The 19,257-nt window shown below is 42.6% G+C and overlaps 1 protein-coding gene and 1 long non-coding RNA gene across 3 annotated transcripts in view; one reads left to right on the top strand and one right to left on the bottom strand.

Annotated features, from left to right (window-relative positions):
* Positions 1–19,257, bottom strand: part of ACO1 (aconitase 1) — a 56,776-nt gene that overhangs the window by 21,258 nt on the left and 16,261 nt on the right. For both annotated transcript variants that reach the window (XM_082694553.1, XM_082694554.1), the window contains 8 exons: positions 14,082–14,200; positions 12,776–12,944; positions 11,374–11,511; positions 4,758–4,827; positions 4,447–4,630; positions 3,610–3,749; positions 1,653–1,824; positions 768–868 (listed from right to left, as the gene is read on the bottom strand). In XM_082694553.1, the coding sequence (XP_082550679.1) occupies positions 768–868; positions 1,653–1,824; positions 3,610–3,749; positions 4,447–4,630; positions 4,758–4,827; positions 11,374–11,511; positions 12,776–12,944; positions 14,082–14,178 (1,071 nt within the window). In that variant the 5' untranslated portion in view covers positions 14,179–14,200. The remainder of the gene's footprint in view (positions 1–767; positions 869–1,652; positions 1,825–3,609; positions 3,750–4,446; positions 4,631–4,757; positions 4,828–11,373; positions 11,512–12,775; positions 12,945–14,081; positions 14,201–19,257) is intronic.
* On the top strand, positions 15,698–18,650 carry LOC309846017. The gene is made up of 2 exons (XR_014301683.1): positions 15,698–16,217; positions 17,884–18,650. It is a non-coding gene; the product is annotated as an uncharacterized lncRNA (long non-coding RNA).

Raw genomic sequence — 19,257 nt, 5'->3', positions numbered from 1 at the left:
GAATTTCCAAAGATCAGGATGGGAACGTAAGTGGCATGGGACAGGCAGAAAGCCTTGTCACCTCCCAGAAAGACCAGAATGTGTGCCTAGCTGCTGACCAGCATCTTCTACGCATGCATTTTTCCAAATGCAAAGCCGATGCGTCCTTTTTAATGCTGATCTTAGTTTGAGATGGGTTTTCTACTAAAATGATACAAAAACCATTGTACTTTTTTCTAAATTGATTTGATAGGATACTGCCATTCGGTCATCAATGCCAGGCAATGGGCTTGGGTCTGACTGCGTATTTCCTTCCCTCAGGTGTACTGTGAAACAACCAGGGTGACCTGGTGACCATCCAGGCTTGCCAATCCAGAAAAACGTGGAATCAGTTTGTCCCCTGGAGAATGAATGAAGGTAAGTCACTGGATAAACCAGAACTAATTGCTATGCTTGACCTCCATTTCTTTTCCATCTATAGTGATGAGATGAGCCCCTTAAACAGCCCTACTCTCTCTGGTGAAGCCCTTCTCCAAAGGTCTTCCACATTAGGGGAGTCAATCAGTAGGTCAGAAAGGGAACACACATTCAACCTAATGGCCAAGAGAAAAGGAAGAAGTCATTTTAGGTTTGTAATTCCTTATCTTCTTAATTGTTTTAGTCTTTGAAAACCTTGTTCTTCTGTGATGCTTGGCAGTGACTAATTTCCTACAAGTATGCCCCCTCAGAAAAAGACATACACAACTAAAATCACTGCCTGGAGGAAAAGGAAATGCTCTCTCTCATACCTGGGCAAAGTCTGGGTCTTGAGAGGGGTCACTGAAATCCCGAAACATTCCTACAGCTTGAAGATACTTTTTCATTTGCTTTACTTTTTCTTCATCACGACCTAAATGGGCATTTTAAGAAATAACAAGTAGCAGAGGTTAAGATTTCCTGCTGAAGGGATGTCTGGGTGGCTCAGCTGGTTAAGCATCTGTCTTTGGGTCAGGTCATGATCCCGGGGTCCTGGGATGGAGTCCCACATCGGGCTCCCTGCTCAGAGGGAAGCCTGCTTTTCCCTCCGCCTGCGACTTTACTTGTGCTGCTCTCTCTGACAAATAAGTAAATAAGTAAAAGATTTCCTGGTGAAACGAATGTCTCCACCAGTAATTACACAAGTAAGGTGCATTCTGCTTACACACACACACACACACACACACACCAAAACCTTTGCTGATATTTCAACTTTCTGTCTAATACTCTGACTCTCTGGCCGAGGGTGCTCTTTACTAGGGGTCATTAACTGATCTGGACTCTTTTCTGAAGCAGATTCTGGTCCTGTCTGTAAATACTCCCCCTCTGTTTGGTTATCATCGTCCATTCAGAGGACCTCAGTCTTAGTTAATTGTCAGAGCACACCTTCATTACTAAGATCACTTGCTTCCCATCAAATAACCAGTAGTAGAAGACCAGTACGAACATTTAGGCTTTCGAATACGTGAGCCCTTTTGGTTGACTATACCGTGTCTTTGTCATATCTTCTGAATTCCCAACGACCATTTTGATTCCATAGATAAAAGGAAAAAATAACCTATAAATGAGACCCTGTGCACTCCAAGGGGCAGAGGCAGAAGGCAGTGCTCTGATCCTTGGAGTTCCAGGAAGCCTGACCCAGGGCTGTCTGCACTCACCTGTCTGTACCAGGTACTTGATGCTAACGTCATCAACTGGGAAGAAGGCAGCAGTGGCTCCATACTCTGGACACATGTTCGCAATGGTAGCTCGGTCAGCAATGGACAACTGGGCTACTCCCGGCCCAAAGAACTCCACAAATTTGCCCACGACCCCCACCTGGCGCAGGTGCTGAGCAGTAGAATAAGAGAAAGCTTGAGACTCAAGAGCCCATCTTTAAGATGCAGAACTAGCACTTTGTAATTCTTATCAGCTAGCCTGGTGAGGAAACATAAAAAGTAAACTGGCCCAACATATTTTTGATTACTTTAAAATATAGAATTTTAAAAGCAATGTTAACTAAATATGGGGAATCTTAGACTGGGTCCTGGGACAGGAAAGAGTCATTATTGAAAAAACTGGAGAATTCTCTAGTTTAGTTAATAGTGTCATACTAACGTTCTTTATTTTGATTAATGTACCATGGTTATGTGAGATGTTAATGTTTGGGGAAGTTGGGAGAAAGGTAACAGAACTCTCCTGTTTGATCTGTATTTACATCAGCTATCCTGTAAATCTAAAATTATGTCAAAAACAATTTTTACCCCCCAAAAGAGAGAGAGAGAGAGAGAGAAAGTAATGCCCAAAACACAAATAACATTATAAAAGTTTTATATGATGAGAAGGACTTTTCCTCTCTTATGAGATCATTGGAAGTGCCTACAAGTGCAAAAAATCAAATAAATTCTTCCACCCTAAATAGTCTTACATTAGTTTAGTAATTAAGTAACAGGCTTATTTTCAAGGGTATAATGAAAAAAATTTCCTAAACACAAGTACAAGTTCATTGTAACCAAAAGATCAGCCAGTGTGACTCCCATCTCTTTCCCAGACATGCCATCAGCCAGGGCTGGGGCCTCTGTGGCTCACTTGGCCTGCATGAAGCCAGTCTCACCAGTGGTGTGGACAGCCACATGATAGACTCTTCAGGTTACGTGGGCTTCTGCTAAATTCTGTGGGAAAGTCCTACATAACTCTGCATTTGAAGAACAATGCACAGACATCTATGATGACCTACAGCATTCAAATAAATGCAATTCCAAATTCCATAAAGATTAAATCAAAGAGGAATAGTTTTTGTCCGTTAACAGGAGAGTAGTTATCCCTAACATTCCAAGCCTCCTAACTATACAACGAGACAAAAATAGGTTTGTGATAATAAAAAACGAAAACACTCTTTTCTAATAATCTTGCAAAATGAAACTGCTCCTCTCCTTTTGCAAAGCAAGCAAATCATAAAATAAAATAAAATAAAATAAAATAAAATAAAATAAAATAAAATAAAATAAAATAAAATAATTTCTGGCAAAAGCTAAAGAAAAGGAAAAAGAAAGTACTATTTCCAGCTTGGAGAAACTTCCCTTACAACAATGAAAGTTCGAATACAGAGAAGGGCATTAAAAGAGTCTGACATTAAATCCACAGAAGCAGTTTGTTATTTACACATAAAGAAGAACCATGTGGAAAAATGTAGTCTAAGTATAAACACGCTTGGGAATGAGTTTTACAACCTTGGGATAGCGGTTATTTCTAGGAATGCGGAGGACGGCTTTAGCCATAAATATTTCATTTTACTTCTTAAAAAATATGCACACAGGGAGAACTCCGAAGCAAATGTGGGAAGTGTTACCATCTGGTAACTCTCTGTGGTGGCGCATACGAATGTCACTTTAACTTCTGTGTATCTGAACTCTTTCGCACTTTCAAAATATTGTTTTCAAGGATCCATGCAGCCACGGAAGAATAAAATGAACATTAACTAACACTTAACCGCAGAACTCTCCCCTTATCTCTTTTTAAAAATCATCAACATCCTGTTTCCTAGAGCACATGGAAACCAAGAGGACTCCATTGTGCATTCGCTCCCTGTGTGTCCCCCAAACCCGCCACAGCCAGGAAGAGGCAGCGTATGGTTACCTTGGTAATGGTGAGCACGATGTCAGTGGATGTCACCAGGGGGTGGGGATTTCCCACCAGCTTGTAGCCAATCACCTGCGGAAGCACCATGCTGATGGGCTGGCCCAGCATGACGGCTTCGGCTTCGATTCCGCCTACTCCTGCAAGGAAGGCATGACGGAGGACCGCTCTCACTGTGCCTCACTATATCCCGCAAGCAGAACCCAGTCCCCTTACAGAGCTTTACTAGTCCAGAGCTGGGTTCTGGTTTCCCTATTTCCCTTAACGGAATTTTTAACAACTATTTCTCAGAGTGCGGTCCGCGGGATACCTGCATCAAAATCCCCTTGATTCTACAGCAAGTGAAGAAATGGGGTTCAGGGGTAATCTGGGTGGCTCAGTGGGTTAAAGCCTCTGCCTTCCCCTTGGATCATGATCCTAGAGTTCTGGGATCGAGCCCCACATCAGGCTATCTGCTCAGCGGGGAGTCTGCTTCCTCCTCTCTCTGTCTGCCTCTCTGCCTACTTGTGATCTCTGTCAAATAAATAATTAAGTCTTAAAAAAAAAAAAGAAATAGGGTTCAGGAGTCTCCATTTATTAACAAACAGAGGTGATCTGCATTTATTCTAAATGTATTCTAAATATCCCTAACCTTTATGCCAGTTCATTCTTCCAAACATTATTACTGAGTGCTTAGGAGACATGAGATAGTCTTCTAGGCACTAGAAATCCAGCAGTAAACAAAACAGACAAAAGATTGTGCCAGGTCATGCTCCTGGGATGTCATGGTAAGAGTGGAAATCAAGCTACACACTAGAGAAGAGCTTATATGGAAGAGGAACCTGGAACGATGCTCACCCCAACCAAGGACGCCCAAACCATCGATCATGGTAGTGTGCGAATCCGTGCCCACGAGGCTGTCCGGGTAATAATAACCATCGTGATCGAATACCACTCTTGCCAAATACTCCAGATTCACCTGGTGGATGATTCCTGAGCCAGGGGGGATAATCCGCATGTTGCGGAAAGCCTGAGAACCCCACTAGGATTGAGAACGGAAAGAACACCATGAGCACCTGGTGTGTTTCTGTGCATCCTGCCTCCCCCGCACCTCCCCTTGTACCCACGGATATAAAGAAACAACCCGTGAAACCAAACTCCGCCCATACCTTTAAAAATTCAAATCGTTCTCTATTTCTCTCAAATTCCAGGTCTTGATTCTTCTGTAAACTGTCTGTCCTGTCAGAGACAAAAGGTAAATATATGCATTTTAAGGCTTGAAATGTTACCCGTCGAATTTATTGGTGATAAACAGACGCACCCGCAGTTTCATCCACAGGCTTGCTAGGTGGTGCTGATGCATTCATTCACATGAGAAACGAGAGGGAATTGACAAAAGTAGAAAGAATAATTATCATTTGGGTCAAGGGATCCTACAATACACGGTGAGTAGCGAACATTAAGTGAATTTAAGTTGAAACTCATCTAATCACAAAGCCTGACTTTTAGGAACAGACTCCAGACAATTATGATGACAACAGCAGCTTAGAAACTGAAAGGACTGTTGTTTCTGTACTCCTTTCCCATGGGTGACTTTGTTACAACACCTCTCTGAGCTGAGCCGGGTCCAGGCGGCATTTTCATCTGCTTCTCTTGGGAGACAGGGATCAGCAGAGCCAGGAGCCACGGGCATTTATAGAATCACGATCTCCTAGCTCTTGGACAGAGGTTTCCGAGGAGGATGGTGCTACCCAAGAGCATCTATGAAGGGCAGATTACATGCTGAAGTTTACTCAAAGTCATTCAGTCCATCAGGAATGACGCAGGAAGAGCAGGGCATCAAGAAGCTTCTCCAGGATTTTTATAATCAAATCACATCTATTGTTTTGAGTCAAGGTAGAATAAACCAGGGTTACGACTTGGCAGGTCGGGCACACAGAAGACACTCATAAACCAAACCATGGATGGCGTGCACACAGGAAAGGATAGTAGAATTAATAGCTGACTGAGACCTAAGTCAGACTTCATTAATTAGTAATTAATGCTTACCGACTTCACTGGGCATGAGCCACTCTTCTAAAGATTTAAAATTTATTTTCTCATCTAGTCTCCATGGCAACCCTTTAAATTAGATGCCACAAACACCCACATTTTTCCAAAAGAGGCAACTGAGATACAGAGAGGTTAAGAGACTTGCTCAAGACCATGCAGCTAGTATACGCTGGAACCGGAACTGGAACGCTGGCAGCCACAGCGCACAGTCGTGTCACAGGCTTCACGTGATCTGCACACATGAACTCATCAGTGTGCACAACCATCCTTCACAGAGGTTCCACTCTTAGCCCCGTGTGCAGAAGAGAAGCCAAGGCACAGAGAGCTGAGCTTACCTGTCCAAGGCCAGACGTTTGTTGATGATCGAGCCATCATCTGAGCCCAAATCTGATGGCCCTGGGGCCTGTCCCCTACACCATTCTCTATGTCTCATCTACGTTCTTCCTTCACTTATTAATGACCCAGAAAGCCTACTCTGTGCCCCCGCTGGGAACACAAGGGTCTAAGAGCAATGTGTGCACTGCTCAGAGCCTGCTGGGCAATGTAGAGAAGCAAGCAGGCAACTGTAAGAGTGTGACGGTCACTGCCGTGGTACCGGGGGAACACTCAGAAAAGGTCGCAGATTCAGACTGGGGGTGGGGATACCTTCCAGAAGAAAGTGACACTGAGGCAGTCTGAAGGACATGTGGCATCAACCAGATAAAGACAGGCAGGTGCTCCTTGGGCAAAAAAGGATTGGAAGCACTTAGCATTGATAAAGAGCACATTCAGTTACCGCTGAGCAAGGAGCCCGATGCAGGACTCCGTCCCAGGACTCCAGGATCATGATCTTAGCTGAAGGCAGACGCTTGACTCACCGAGCCACCCAGGCCCCCGTGTGAGTTGCTTTGATGGAATCAGTTCCTGAGGGTGCCTTAGAGTAGGCAGCCATAAATTCTAGCTCCACAGGCCAAATCTGGCCCAATACCTGTCCATGTTTGGCCCTCAAGCAAGCAATAATTTTTATATTGGTACAGGTTGTAAAAAAAAAAGGGTATGTGAGCGGAGACAGTATGCAGCCAGCAAAACCTATAATATTTACTACTAGTCCTTAAAAAAATGTGCTGATCCCTGATGTAGAGTATGAAGGCCTGTGAGTGTATGTGTTAGAGAAAAGCAAAAGGCAGAGAAAGGAGAGATGCCAGCACAGGAGGATGAGGCAGGACAAGAATGCTGCCCCCGGAACAGCAGTCTCTGGACCAGGGCAGCTACTCCTCCAGGCACTCATCTCTTTCTCACTAGTCCACTGAAGGCTCCATCCACATCCACATTTCCTGTATGAGGAATACCGCGGACACCACACCGTCAATGGGTGAAACCCTAATGCCTGAGTTTCCTTCCCGCATCTCATCCCCACTCCCACTTTTCTACATCATCTAATGACCTCCCCTCCCACCACTTAGTTTCTGCAACTATCAAAGCATTTATTCCAGAAATAGCCTAACTGGCTCCTGTCCGTCTGTTCTGCCTACCTTTGTACCTTCGCCAGAATCCATTGGCTAAAGCACAGATCATCATGACCCACCTGGAACCTGCCAACGGCTTTCCATTTCTACATAAAGTACGAATCCCTTGCCTTAAAAAACGAAGTCCTTCCGTGTGACCTCAAGCTTCCTTTTTAAGTCCTCTCCTATTACCTGGTCCAACCCTTCTTCAGCTTCAGCCACACTGAAGCCCTCATACTCTCCCAAACCTCACTTCCCCACACTCCATTCTCTCTGTGCCGAGTGCCTTTTCCAGAGCTTCCCTCCTTGTAAAGCTCCTTCAGGACCTGGAGTATGTGATGCTCCTGGCAGAACCCTCTCAACTCCCCAGGTCAGGATGATTTGCTTCCTTCTCCGTGATTACTCCACTTAGCAACTGCACTGAAGTCATGTGTTCTTTAATTTTCTCTCTTCTAAACTAACCTGTTTCTTAAACAAATACACAGTAGGTCTATAACAGATTTAAGGAAGCCATCTTGGAACATTGCTCTTAATCATATGGGGCCCTTAATCATATGCCTCTGGCTCTAGCTCTTCTTCTTCTTCTTCTTTTTTTTTTTTTTTTTTAAGATTTTATTTATTTATTTGACACACAGAGAGAGAGAAAGAGTGCGATCATAAGTAGGCAAAACACCAGGAAGAGAAAGAGGGGGAAGCAGGCTCCCTACTGAGCAGAGAGCCAGATGCAGGGCTTGATCCCAGGACCCCCAGATCATGATCTGAGCTTAAGGCAGAGGATTAACCCACTGAGCCACCCCAGAGCCCCAGGTTCTAGCTCTCCTACTCGGAACACTTGTGGATGACCAGTCACGGTCTCTTTCCCTCACTGATCCTTCCCAGCACTAGAAGGATAGCAGAAAAGCAGGGTTGGAAGGGTGACATTTACCCCGGAGAATGCTGGCATGTCAGCCTGACTTAAATAGCATATTCACAGGACAAGCAAAAGCCAGTAATGCTTAGGCTGTTGTAAGACAGGTTAATTCCAGGTGAAAGCCTATTTACTCATTAAAACAAAACACCTTTTTTGGCTCAAATTAACAGTGCTAGTTCCTGGAATGAGTGAGTAAACAGACCTAGACTTCAGATTTTTCTACCACTCAGGACTTCCCTAAATTCGCCAATCAACTGAGCTTTTAATAAGGTCTCTGAATATGAATGGCCTCACAGACTAAAGTGGAAATGTCTCCTTAGTTACATAGTTTGAATTCAGATTTGGATGTATTTCAAACTTTCTGAGTATTACATTTAATGGTACTCCTCTGTAAATACTCATCAGTATTTACAGAGGAGATAGTTTCCATACCCACAAAATCCAGCCAGAAATTGTTATGATATCTTGTTGGTTTTTTTTTTTAAAGGTTATTTTTGAGATAACTTTGAGAAACTTTACAATAATGAGTTAGTTAGACCCTTCATTCCTAAAAATGTTGAGGCCAATTATTTTTATTCAAACCAGGCAAAGAGCTCAGAAATACTTAAATGGGAATACTTATCATCTGAGCACCCCATCCACAGTTTTTCTAGTTCATGTCTGGAAATACCTGAAAATCAGCCCATAGCACACAGTTTCACAGAAGTTGGGACATATCATATTTAATTCCTTACAAAAATGAAGAAAGAGACTGGGAGGTCAAATTGCAAAACCAGATTCAAGCAATAAAAACAAAACACCACCAAGGAAAATACTTCTAACAGAAATGTTGTCTTTCATTAAAAAAAAAAAAAAGTGTTCCCAGATTTTGGTATCAGTTTGGATCAAAGTCCTTCCCCCTAGCTCCCCACTGGACTTTGCTGTTTTCATAATAATGTTTTCAGTAGTGCAGTATAAATGAAAAGGGTCCATAAAAAAATTGAAACTGGAGCTGATAGATTTCAAGGTTTAAAGAGGAAAAATAAATTACAGCGAACTTTGTGATACCCCAGATTCATACTGCATAATCAACAGTCAGGAGCTCTTTGAATTTTGAGTCAAAAGACTTCAGACATTAAAACAATTACAATTCTGTCCCCACCAGTCCTTTCACCTTCCAGGCAGTGAAATCAAGGTAAATCATCAATGCCAATCAGAATCTCCAAGAAAGATAAAGTTGCCCATGCTTTTGTGAGGCTACTTTTGTTTTTTTTTTATTTTACTTTTTTAAAGATTTTATGTATTTATTTGACACAGAGAGAGAGAGATCACAAGTAGGCAGAGAGGCAGGCAGAGCGAGAAGAAGGGGAAGCAGGCTACTTGCTGAGCAGAGAGCCCGATGCGGGGCTCAATCCCAGCACCCCGAGATCATGACCTGAGCCAAAGGCAGAGGCTTAACCCACTGAGCCACCCAGGCACCCCGAGGCTGCTTTTATAAATTCTGCAGTGGGGTGTTGGGAAATATCTTTTTTCTCAAGTTGAATAACATTTTGTGGATGCATTTTTAATTCTTCCCTTTGACACCAAACCATTAAATTGAGCTCACGTGATTTAAGGGACAAAAAAAAAAAAAGACAAGTTGCCTAAGGATGAGGTTAGAGTCCAAAGGAAAGGGAACAGCTGCTAAGGATCCGTTTGTTCCAAGAACTGTCAATTCAGAGGACAAAGCACATATTTCTTTATCCTGAATTTATCTGGTTTTTACAATGGCAACCTTAATCTGAGAATGGCCAGTTACCCCAGTTCTCTTGAAGCTGTATGGAACCCATTTAAATCTCTAAGGAAGCAAGTTTTTTTTTCCCTCTTTGAATGGTTTGTTTCATACTGCTAAATGAGTTTTTATTATAAAAACAATAGCTTCTTACAATCCCAGAAATAAATCATTTAGAAGTTTTTCTAATCTTTTAATCTCTGTATAACTTTTCATCTAGCTGAGATCACACTATACATGCAATTTATATCTGGCTCATTGAGCTCTGACACGAGCATGTTCCAAGTGTTATTAAACACTTTATAATTATAACAGTAAATGTTACCTAATAATTCACTTTAAGGACATACCATAATTTAATAAGTCATTCTCCTTTGTTGGACATTAAGAATGCTTCTAGGTTTCCATTATTATAAATAATGATTTAATGAACACTATTTAGTGATTAAGCTACTCCTGAATTTCCAGATTATCTATGAAGGGGTAATGCTCTGAAGTGGAAATTCCAGCACAAAGGATATGACAATTTCTAATAATCTTCATACACACTGCTTTCATCGTTCCTAATTTATTATTAGCAGTGCATAAAAGTGTCTCCTTCATGACACCTTTATAATTAATAATGTTTATTTTCTAACCTTAATTACACTGATAAGAGAAAATGGTATCTCAAGAATTTAATCTACTTTTTATTACTTCTGAAGTTGAAAAGGATTTATATAGTGTTCACTTGCTTTTCCTTTTATTGTGATATTTCCATTTTCCTTTGCCCATTTATCTGCTGAGTTTTACTATTTTTGAATGGATTAGGCACACTGTTTATATATTAAGAATATTAACCCTCTGTCTTATTTGTGGCAAATCTTTTTAAAGATATTTACTGTTAATTTTGAAGTCATTAAAACTACAGTTCTTTTTCTTTTTTGCTTCATTCTTTGTTTTTAAATTTAGAAAGGTCTCCTCAAGACATCTGACATATACATAATTTTCTTCTAAGTTTTTTGATGATTTAACTTAAAAAATATTAAAGCTTTAGTTCACAGGCATCGCTCTCTCTCCCAAATAATTAATTTCCCCAGCACTGAATGTGGTATAGTTGCCTCTTTCCCCACTCATAGCTGATAATAACTATTCAGTTATTCTTCTAGCAGTACCTGGTTGCCCTCCCTGTATAATCCGGCAGTTACTCCTACAACAGATGGAGTGTATTCCCCACCCCTAATTTAGGGCTGGACTTGCTTTGATTAATGTCACTGTGAAGAGAATTGATTCTATGCCTGCCCTGATCTAAGCCTCAAGAGATACTGTGGGTTCCCACTTGGCTTCTCGAGCCTCTGTGGTGATCACCAGATAGCTGCTTTCTCCTTCAGCCTGGGCCCCAGAAGGAGTAAAAAGAAAAAAAAAAAAATTAAAAAAATACTACTACTACTAATAAAAAATCTTCACTGGAAAATCTATAGTAAGTTTGAGTTTTTCTGAACACATCTTTTAAAGATTTTCTTCCGTTTATCTACATACACCAACAAGGAAGACCTGAACTGCAAGACTGCACAAAACAGAAAACCCAAGTATTGATCTTAATCTCTCACCTTCTGTTGAAGTCCACCTGGATGGAATGATCAATTACAAGATCAGCGGGACAGATGGGGTTTATTTTCTCGGGATCTCCTCCTAACTTCTTCACGGCATCACGCATGGCAGCAAAGTCAACCACAGCGGGCACACCCCTAAGAAAACAGAGCGTTAAGCAGAAGACAAAACTGTTGAACAAGTGTCCTTGGAATGGTCAGCTTTGGTCTCCACTGACAACACCGGCCATGAGCCAGTTTTCATCAGTGGGGTGAGCAATGGATGACTCAGAAGAGTGGAAGCTGCTAAACACCTTTCCTTGAGCAGACATTGGTAATAAGTGCCATAACTGGGTGGTATCTCTACATGAAGCTTTGTCATTGCATTAAAGTTAACAACAAATAGGGTTTAACCAGAGACTTTGGGAAAGCAGGCACTTAAAAAACTCTGGGAACGTTACTGCCATGGCTGATTCCCATACATATGATGGGGAGACAAAAGCCTAGAGAAGATCCATGGATCTGACCTCCAACTTCAGACCAAATTTCAAGAAATGGATGTAATTCAGAGAAGTATGCTATGAATCAAATTGAGACTAGGTTGAATCATTCCATTTTATTATTTTAGAGTGTAAAATTTGTTCTCTAGACTGTCTTCTAGAAAAATGAAATTTGGTCTCTAGAAGGAATAAAAAAACATCATTTAAAAATGGAAAGGCAGGGGTGCCTGGGTGGCTCAGTGGGTTAAGCCTCTGCCTTCAGCTCAGGTCATGATCTCAGGGTTCTGGGATTGAGCCCGGCACTGGGCTGTCTGCTGAGCAGGGAGCCTGCTTCACCCCTCTCTCTGCCTGCCTCTCTGCCTACTTGTGACCTCTCTCTCTGTCAAATAAATAAAATCTTTAAAAAAAAAAAAAAAAAAAAAAGGAAAGGCAGTGTCTAAAACAACAGACCATGATGAGGAGTAAAGAGTCCTGGGAATAGTAGGATCTGAACTGAGGCTTAACGGCAACAGGTCAGGCCCTGTCATCTCCAAGTCTCCCCTAAGGGGACAGCACATCACTGTTCTAAAGACAGCTGTTTGAAACTGGCTATGTGGGTAACAGGATGGGAGGGAGAGAAGATTCCAAGATAGCCCTATCTAATGCTATTTCTTCCACCTTCTTCTAATGTACCTAAGACTAGGATCTCCCAGACCAAAGATGATGACCCTCGCCATTGGAAGTGGTGGCGTGACTACACATCCTAGTGTGTCCGAGACAATCTTGTGTTGTCAAGGATAACACACCGCTTACGTTTTCAAAAGTGTCCGGATATTGGGTGATAAATTATACAGGTACTCTGTGTGCACGTACGTGTGTGAAGCTTGATCTAAAGGTTGACAAGGGAGGTGGTGAAGAGGGGAGTGGAGTGACATTAGGCTCACGTGAAGTCCTGCAGGATGACACGGGCAGGCTTAAATGGCACTTCTATGTTCTTATGCTGCATGACATTCCAATTTAGGATGTTTTCAATGTCATTTTTCTTCACCAAAAACTGATCGCAGTTCCGAACGGCTGCCTCCAGGAGGACTCTGATTGAAAATGGTAAGCGTTCTAGGGGAAAAAGGAGAAAGCATAACAAAACAAACAAAAGCCACGAGACACCTTCTCATAAGAGCTAGTTAAAGCCAATCTCTATATAAACTCGATATAAGGCATCAGACTACTCTTCCAATAGGGAAAGAGGACTAGTTTAAATTGGGATTTCCACAGTTTAAAATATATGCATATCGAATGGGTTTAAGAGACATTTGGTACTTGAAAATACCCACAGACTAAGCAAAAATAAATATATATATATATTTATAGTTAATTCTTTCATAATAAATTGTTGCCTTACCTTGGATTCCAAAAACAAAGTTTCCCTTAAGTTATCATGAAAGAAATCAATCTAGATATTTACTGTATTATATGTTGGAAAGTAACACACATGCTAAGTAATATTTCTTATGAAAACTTGTAATTAAAAAATTACAGGTAAGTAATTTTTCTTATGAAATAAGAATAAGTAATATTTCTTATGAAAACTTGTAATTAAAAAATTACAAGTATTGTAATTAAGACCAAAGACAGTCACCTGCACCTTTCAAAGGAAATACAAGCCTGAATTCCACATAGGACCGCCCTGGTAATGGGTCTAAGGATAAGACAATGGTAATTCATAAGAAAAACTATTTTGTTTATTTATAAAAGAAATGTTCTATCCTGATCTATGAAAATTATTTACCAATACTATTTGGAAAAGATTAGAGTGCTCAGGTAGAAAGTAGAGGGTTTGGAATAAAAGAGACCTGTTTTTGTCTAATTCTACTACCTACATAGTTGTTTTTTGATCATGTCACTAACCCTCTCTGGGCCTCAGTTTCCTCAGGTCTTCTTATGTTTTATAAATGTGACCTCACAGGGCTGTTATACAGATTAAATAATATAATATGTATGTACAAACACTCTGTATACTATAACTGTTACATAAATATCACATGATTATAGTTATTATTACTTACTTGAAAATGGGCAATGTAAGAAAGGTTGTGTGTGTGAGTTTGTGCGCTTAATCCAAGATCATTCAGACACTTCTGCTACTCCCTCTTTCAACTCTCCTAAAGGCTAATTAATTACATAGCTTAATTATTATGTAAACAAGACTCTAACTACTCTGATAACAATTACATCAGAGAGCCATGGACCTACCATATCTTGAATCCTTCAATTTATTCAAATTGAAGAATTTCTTTCCTGGTTGTGCAAGATCCAAAGGCTCAACAAGGTGTGCAAATGGGTTGCTCATGATTCTTGACAGCCACGTGTCCCTGAGAAAAGAAAAAAGAAAAAAAAGAGAGAACATTTAATTTCTACTCTCAAAGCTGGATTTCACGGATTCTGAGGTGTAATTGCCCTCTTTAATGATTATGGTACATATCCACTTCACGACATCACTTATCTTTTCAAAGTAGGAGGAGGCGGGATATACATGACTCTAAGAATGGTATCTTAGCAAATTAAATGGGCTTCTGTGAAGCTATTGTGAAAGCTAGCATTCACCTCTAAAGAGAGCATAAAATCCCAAACTTCTTTTGTCTGATGGCTATAAACTTTCCAACCTTCTTCCACTGATAAGGTATGCTGTGTCTCATGGTAAATCGCAAACTTCTGAGCTGGACTCCTGTCTTTCTTGACAGGAGGTAAAAGGTCCATACAGATGACATACAATTGTATAAAACTTGAACTCTGGAAGTAGGGGCTCAGAAGCAGCTATTTTCTGTTGTAACGGTCTCTGCAGCATTTGACATTAATGTGTTAGTTTGAAGTCTTCCTGATTCACTTTTGCATGTGGTGGCAACGCAGTGTTCAATCGGGGAATCTCTGTTCCTGCAGAGGAGCATAAAGGCCCAAACTGCCCAGATAGGTGTGGAGGAGACCCTCTACCCCAGCTTCAGCCAGGACTTACGTATCTTTGTATAAACTGTAAGCCGTGAACAAAGGAGGACACTGTTCCTGGACTCCACCACACAGATAAACGGCAATCTCAAGTAACTGTACAACTCAGAGCTGTGATGCACTGGAGAAGGAGTTGGAAGACCTGCTTTCCAGTCCTACCCCTTGGGAAAACAGTCTTAATTTTGAGATAAGAACAGTAACATTTCTGGGGTACCTGGCTGACTCGGTCGGTGGATTGTGCAGCTCTGGATCTCGGAGTTGTGAGTTCAAACCCCATGCTGGATGTAGAGATTACTTAAAGAGAAAATCTTAAATAAAAAATAGTAACATTACCCAATTAACCCAGGAGTTTTATGAATACTTAAATATTCAACATATTCTGGGGACGACTGATGTGGCGTGATCAACACATTACTGTAAAATGAAAAAACACCTGTGGGCATGCCTCGGGGGATAACGTGGGTTCCCTTCCGGCCACCACAATACAGCAAATATTGCAGTAAAGTGAGTCCACTGAAGTTGCTGGTTTCCCAGTGCATATAAACGCTGACACTATACTGTAATCTAGCAAGCATGCAACAGTATCATGTCTAAAAAAAAATGTGCCGATTTTAATGAAGAAAACCTTCATTGCTAAAAAATGCTGACCATCATCTAAGCTTCCAGGGAGTCGTCATCTCGGGCCACAGAGCACCACGCCAAATGCAACAGTGAAGAAGCTGGACGTATCATGAACATTGTCACAATGTGACACACAGACACGAGAACAAACGCTGTTGGTGGCAGGAGAAAAGGGTGGCAGGAGACTTGCTCAATGCAGGGTTGCCACAAACCTTCAATCTGTCCAAACCGTAGTGTTTGCACAGCACCATAAAATGAGGTCTGTCTGTACAGGAAATAACTGTTTGGGGGGGGGATGAAAAGTGACAAGTGGTTCTTGTCTCCACAGACAGGCCCATTTCTTCATTAAAACACAAAAGGGACTGGCTGCTACAACTGGGGCAGGGAAGTCAAGACGGGGAGTAAGACTCAGTGTCCACCGTACATCCTTTCATATCGTGTGCATTCTTACCCATATGCATGCCACTTTTTGAAAACAAGTCACAAGTTTTAGAGAAATAGCTCTTTGTGCATGTACTAAGGCTGGTGCTAGGTGATTGTGGAGAGAGGCGCTGGCTGAGAAGCAGTCCCTGCCTCCATGGAGGCCGGAGGACAAGCCAGACGCCTGTCACGGGCACCAGAGAACGCCGGGGAGAGTGTCTTTCTGCCAGTGGCTGTGCTGGGAACTGCTACTGTCTCCTAATTCCCCGTGGCGAAAGATCATCCTATTTTTCAAGCAAGTCTGGCAGTGTGGATTTCCACATGGACTCCCTGGATTTAGAAGTGCTGGTAAGGAAAGGTTTCTAAATGACTGTGTGGGTTTGCTGCATGACGGCCAAACTGAACATGCCTGCGGGCGCTGCGTGACCCGGGGACTGGAGGACCGCAGGGTCACCAGAGAGAGAAAACTCGGGTAGGGGACCACGGGAAGGGAGGAAGCGAGAGGTGACCTGCGTGAGCCGCTGGAGGGTGACCGCTGCAATGGCAGAGGCTGGAGAAAGGGTGGCCGAGGAGTCACCGAATCGGCCCCTTTGAGGGGAGAGCGCTCGCAGTGCCACACAGATGCGGGAGACTTCCCACCCCTCCCCACTAAATGAGGGGCCAGCCAAGAGGACAAAAAACCTAGAAATACGCTGTTTAGTAAGAAATGTGTTCGCCCGTGTGCAGGAGTTTACAAATCTGTGGGCTCAGAAAACAAGACTAATAACTAGAATTTTAAAGGTGTAAACTGAAAAAGGCAATCATCCTATTCTCCTTGGATTTGCTACCATTGCCCCTAGACTTAACCACTCCAAACAGCAGCGAATGCAAGAGTAAAACTGCTCTTTGCCTCCCAGGGAGATGGATCAAGAGAACAGTGTCTCCGCAGAGGCCGCGGGACCCGTGGCAATCTCTGCAGCCACAGAGACGTGGGGGACGCTTGCAGAACCAGGAGGGTGGGTCATTCACATCTTTAAAAAGCCTCAAGGCTCTGAATCATTCCTCTCTCTCTCTGTCAAACCCTAAAGAGGCCAGGCGCCTCCAGTTTGAAAAAATTCTGTGGTGAATTCAACCGCTAAGTTGTACCCATGTTGGCCATGAATCAGCGAGGCTGAAATGTGTCCATCCACTTCCCTGGAGCCTACAAATGTCCTGGGGCAGAACTTCTGAAGACTCAGTCCCTTCCAGCTCCTCCCACCACAGAGCCAGCCAGTGTTCCAGGACAGACATAGTGACCATCAGGGCGTTTATGGAAAATGGCTTTGTAAAGTGTTCTAACGTCTGCTTCCCTTTTTCCTTAGAAACTAGATAATTGTCTAATTTCAACATATTAATGAACCAAATTCTCCTTGCAGAAGCTAAAAGAGAAAGAAATCAGTCCCTAGTTACTCAGTAGCAGCATGTAAGTACCTGGGTACCGAAACATAAATACCCAGCGCTTTACACCATCTTCTCTAATTTTGGCGACATCTCTGTAAGTGAAAGCATGTCATTATTTCCATTTTACCCCTGAGGAAACTGCAGCTCAGAGAGACAGAAGAACTTGCCTAAGGACATACACCTAGTAAGAAGCAGAGCTGGGTTTTAAATCTTCCCTCGTGAAAACAACCCCTGTTCTTAAAGGGGTGTGCTGGCTAGAGGTCACCAACCAGCCCCACAGGTTAAAAAGAAAATGCCAGAAGAGATTCAGGGACCTGAGAACTCCTCCTCCTGGAACTCACTTTGGAATCCTGGAGTTGCCTTTCCTTCTTCCCAGAGTCACCCAGCAGGTCGGTCTGAGCTCAGCGTGGGCACATGTCCCTTGACTCTGTACTGAGCCACAGGCCAATGGAAAGCAACAGGAGCTGTGTTCTGGCGACCAAAAACTGGTTTTGTTTCCAAGTTGGGAAACAGTCCTTTCACACCACCTGGAGGGCTCTGGAAATCCCTCCCAGTTTCACTCAAGCTATCACTCTTGTCTTAAATCGCTTTACAGGAGCTCCCCGTGCTTCAGCGATCCCAAGAGAAAGTCAAAAACAATCATGTTCCAAGGAGGGTCGGAGGGAGAGATCTTTGGCCTGGGAGCAGTCCAGACCCCAAGTAGAATCTGGGCATCATGAACGCTTCCCAGGTCTGCCTTCCCCTGGCCAGAATCGTACCTCCTCCTCAAACCTCAAGTAGTACTGCAAATCCTGCAGACTCCAAAACTACCTGTGGTCTGGGTTTCATCTAGAAACCTGCCCTCTTACCTCCCACATCCACGTAAAGCCCACACCCCACTGTTTCAACTCCTTTCTTTTCTTATCCCCCACTCTGCCTCCCCTCTGCTTTGTTCCTGCCTTTTTTCTGTTCTACCTAATCCCCATTCAATGCTAAAAGGAAGGCCTGAACAGAGGGAGTCACTGTGGATTTTTTGGGAGAGGGAGGAGTGTTATCCTAGTTTTTTTTTTTTTTTTTCTTTTAGCGGAGAAGGGTTCAGGTGCATAGAAATCTGCTTGGGTGCTACTGTTTTCTGCTCTACAGATTAAGAACAGGATTGCATGGAGGCTAAGGAAAAAAGAAGAGGAAAAGCAAAAAGGAAAAGAGAAAATAAATTTTTTTAAAAAGAAGAAAGTTAAGAAGGGGAAGTGATATCTTTGAAGCAGCGACGGTGAGCTCATTTGGAGCTTGTGCTTCATGAACAGAACCCTTGGAGGGCTCAACAGTACCCACCCCGAGTGTCAATCAAGTAGGACACGTGACCCGCGCTTATGCAAAAAGGAATTTTAAAAAGAGACAATTGCACTGTATCTGAAACCCTTCACTACACCTAGCTCACACTCTTTAAAATCAGGAAAATTATTTGGTTGAGAAACAGTGTCTTTGGAAGGTAACCCATCCTGAAATACCAGCTGGGTGACGTGTCCAATGTCATGATGCCCTCGGGTCCACCTTGTGCATGGATACAAGGAAGAGTGGGAGTGGGGAGAGAGTGTTGAATGCCAGATTTTTAAAAAAATTTTTTTGTTGTTGTTAATTTCTTAAAGAAAAAAAACAAACAACAAACTAAACATTAGACACAGGCAGACAGATCTGAGACATTTAACAAATGAACCATGCTGTCGGTAAAAAGGTACAGGGAGTTCAGAGCCACGGCTCCACCCCAACAGTCTTGCTGCCATTCAACCTTTGGTCCCAATTCTGGACGCCTGCACATGACTCGGAGAGCACTACCATTTGTGCTTACGTGGTATGGCATTAACCGATCCCCCTCACCCCCATGCCCTCGGGACACCTTGTCCTAGGTGCTACCAAAGTGATGAGACAGGATCAGAGAATGTTGAGCCTTCTGGAAAGAACCTTAGACATGCCGTAGCATGTTCCTGACGAG

The sequence above is a fragment of the Mustela nivalis genome, assembly GCF_964662115.1.
Source record: "Mustela nivalis genome assembly, chromosome: 13".
In the NCBI taxonomy this organism is placed as follows: Eukaryota; Metazoa; Chordata; class Mammalia; order Carnivora; family Mustelidae; genus Mustela; species Mustela nivalis.
This window is presented reverse-complemented; position numbering and strand designations above follow the sequence as displayed.